Source organism: Mycetomoellerius zeteki, unplaced genomic scaffold, assembly GCF_001594055.1.
Source record: "Mycetomoellerius zeteki isolate Tzet28-1 unplaced genomic scaffold, Tzet1.0 scaffold583, whole genome shotgun sequence".
NCBI classification, from domain to species: domain Eukaryota; kingdom Metazoa; phylum Arthropoda; class Insecta; order Hymenoptera; family Formicidae; genus Mycetomoellerius; species Mycetomoellerius zeteki.
Window position 1 is genome coordinate 162427 of NW_017257592.1, and position 3454 is coordinate 165880.

Here is a 3454-nt window from a genome sequence, read left to right on the forward strand (position 1 = left end):
CCGAAGTTTTGCCATTTAATTTGGAAACACCCTGTATATATATATATATATATATTGATAATTAAAGTCGGAATTTTAATAGACTATGTTTAATAATAACTATTAGGCTATGTTTAGTAATAAACGATATATTTTCTGTTTCAATAAATAACGTATTACAACATACATTTAAAAAATATCGTCTAAAACTAGATATTTTCAAATCGCTTTGAGAAAGCGAGTCCTTCGCGCAGTAGTTCTTCTAATTAATTACTAGATCCCAATTAATTAATGTAACTTCCAATCTACATTCTAATCTCATTTTCATTTAACTAATTTTCTTTTTAATTTCTTGCTGCATAAATAATCTATTAATTTTAAAATAAAAATAATAATAACACAATCCGTAAAGGCCATACGAGTCACGGGCTGATGAAGGTGCCAATGATTAATTTCAATCTTAATTAATCATAAATGTGTAGAATCCTCTTTATTGAACGTTTCGACTCACTTTGGAGTCCTCCTCAGCAATACATATGTGTAATTAATATGTTGAGTATTCCGTCAACATGAGTCTAAACACGTTACATTATCCGGAGATGTGAGACTGAAATTAACTAAATGTATATAATGAAGATCAGATTTAATTGTTGTTAATATAAACTTACAAAGCTCATGAAACATGTTGAATGTTCCGTTTGAGGATCCACTACAGTCGGGAACCTGTAAGTGACTCATGTTGACGGAATACTCAACATATTAATTACACATATGTATTGCTGAGGAGGACTCCAAAGTGAGTCGAAACGTTCAATAAAGAGGATTCTACACATTTATGATTAATTAAGATTGAAATTAATCGTTGGCACCTTCATCAGCCCGTGACTCGTATGGCCTTTACGGATTGTGTTATTATTATTTTTATTTTAAGAATTCGAGTCTACAGAAATTGTTTCTATTAATTTTACTTCGGCAATTTTCTTCTTAATTTCTTGCTGAACAAATAAGTTTATATTGCTTTCAGATTCTATTTTAAGATAGATTTCATAAAATTTCTCAGGATTTCAATCTCCTAATTTTTACAGGATAAACGCGCGAAATTTATTCAAATTCATGAAAGACAGAGAAAGGAGAACTAATATACAGACTGAAGAACGACACTTGACGATCATTTATTATTATCATGAATATATTCGCTAGCAGTTAGTGGAGCATGTAACGGTATGGATCACCTGATGTTTGAACGCGGAATTTTTCCGGAACGTGTCGCATCGTGGTATGAATGCATAATCGATACTATCGGTAGCCTCGCATTCCCAGATTGGTGTCTTCTTCCGAAGACCCCAATGCATAAGCATATCAATACGCAATTAAGTGCATGAAACAGTATTTCCCAAATTGCGTAAGATAGATTTTAATTATAATTTGTAATTTTTTTTTCTTTAATACAGTACTAGGATTTACTTGCACATTTCAGCCGATCGGTATTTAGGCTGCGCGCGAGTTGGTGAAGTAAAGTGCAGGAACCAAGCTGAAAAGCGGTCGAAATGTGCAAGTAAATCCTAGCACTGCTTTAATAGAATCTAAAATTCTAACGAAACCCGATTCAATTGTTTCTATTCGCAGATGTAGAGATCGTTTTTGTATGTACATTTAGCAATCGAATCTCTATTTTATGTTTAATAAAGAAATTTTTTTTCTTTGAAGGCTGGTTCAAAGAAATATATTTATGTTGAGAAAATAACGCTAAAATAATATAAATCTAACATATCTCCCTATGAATTTAACAATATCTAACGATTTAATTCAATTTACTTGTTAACGAACAAATTAAATACCATAATTAATAATGTAATAAACGATAATTTCTTCCTAATTAACGCGTCGGAATCGTGTTAGGTCGAGTTCGAAGTTCAAACGCCTCGTCGATTTAGAATGTTTTGTTGAATTGTCATATTTAACGCTATTCTCTTCTATCTCCTCGTTGGTCGTTATTTCCGGGATACAACATCTGTCGTCGCCGTAGCCGTTCCAGTACTTCGGGCAGTACGGCGGATTGGGATGAGTGAAGCAAAAGGATCCTCTGGCGTCGGACGGGGTATGCTGACCCATCGTCATGTACTCTCCCGCCCTGGCGGCAATTCTTGGACCCGACGGACATCTCCTGGAACAGGACTCCGCGATCAGGTTTGCGTCGTCCACGCTTTGCGCCATGAAGCAGACTGCCCACACGTGGCTACACAGCTGATACATCTCCCGATCCTCGCAAAAAGGTTGCACCTTGCCGCCGTTTACGCAAAAATCTATGTGGCCGATGCGACCGGTCTCGCCGTAGTATCCGGCGTTGGTGTGTATTACTTCGACGAAATCAGCGTCACCGGAATCCAAACGGTTCACCAGGCCTGGCCGGAGAAGAGGACGCGCGGGATCTAAGCCGATTATCCTGTGGACGACAAGCTTTTAACATGTCGTCTACCTAGTGAATTTTGTATGTCTTATCGCGTATAATAAAATTTTCATATCATAATCGTATACTTAATGATAAAAATACCCAGAATAATGAAAACATCGAATCGACATCGATTCGATCAGATTGGACTAATCATTTCACGCTGAGTATTGTGTAATACTATAATACGAGGGGCACTACTTATATTTTGAGCCTTGGCAACACTGAGTGTTGTCAGGTGCCATCTGACGTTTCCACTAGAAAGTTTGACATTTTTGACCATAACCTTCTTCAGAACGTTTTGTTATTTGAGCGCGATTTGTATTGTTTACAGTCACTTGAAAATTGTGTCTCAGCGAAAAAATGGAATTAACTCGTGAAAATTTTCGTGCAATGATTTATTACGACTTTCGACGTGGATTATCAAGACAGGAGTGCATCGATCAACTTACTTCCACTTTTGGCGATAAAGCCCCATCCTTTGCCACTGTGAAACGCTGGTATAACGAATTTAATCGTGGTCGCCGTTCGCTCACCGACGAAAGTCGTGAAGATCGTCCAAAATCAGTTGTTGTGTCAGAAAACATTGATGCTATGCAAAAACTAATAATGCAAGATCGTCATGTGACAGACTGTGAGATTGAGACAACCTTAGGCATTAGTTCCACCAGCATATATAAAATATTGCATGATCATTTAGCCGTGAAAAAGGTTTGTTCTCGTTGGATCCCACATAATCTGACAAAATCTCAAAAAGATGCTCGTGTCGATTGGTGCAAAAATATGATTAAGTAAGAATATATTCTCATGTGTTAAATCGGGCACTTTTTCCTTATGTTGTTATTTAACTATATGTGTCATTTAATTTATATTAAATTTTTGTATTAAATAACATTTATTTTTTTTACAAATGTTTTAAAATTTTCAATAATTCCGATTACCATAGATCACCAGAGTATTGTTAAAAAATCAAACACACACACACACACACACACACACACACACACACACACACACACACACACA

At 36.0% G+C, this 3454-nt stretch overlaps 1 protein-coding gene across 1 annotated transcript in view; it reads right to left on the bottom strand.

Moving 5' to 3' along the window:
- Window positions 1–1851: 1851 nt before the first annotated feature.
- The window catches only part of LOC108728181 (phospholipase A1), a 4226-nt gene continuing 2623 nt past the window's right edge, over window positions 1852–3454 (bottom strand). The window contains exon 3 of the mRNA XM_018456604.1: window positions 1852–2422. Within this exon, the coding sequence (XP_018312106.1) occupies window positions 1852–2422 (571 nt within the window). The remainder of the gene's footprint in view (window positions 2423–3454) is intronic.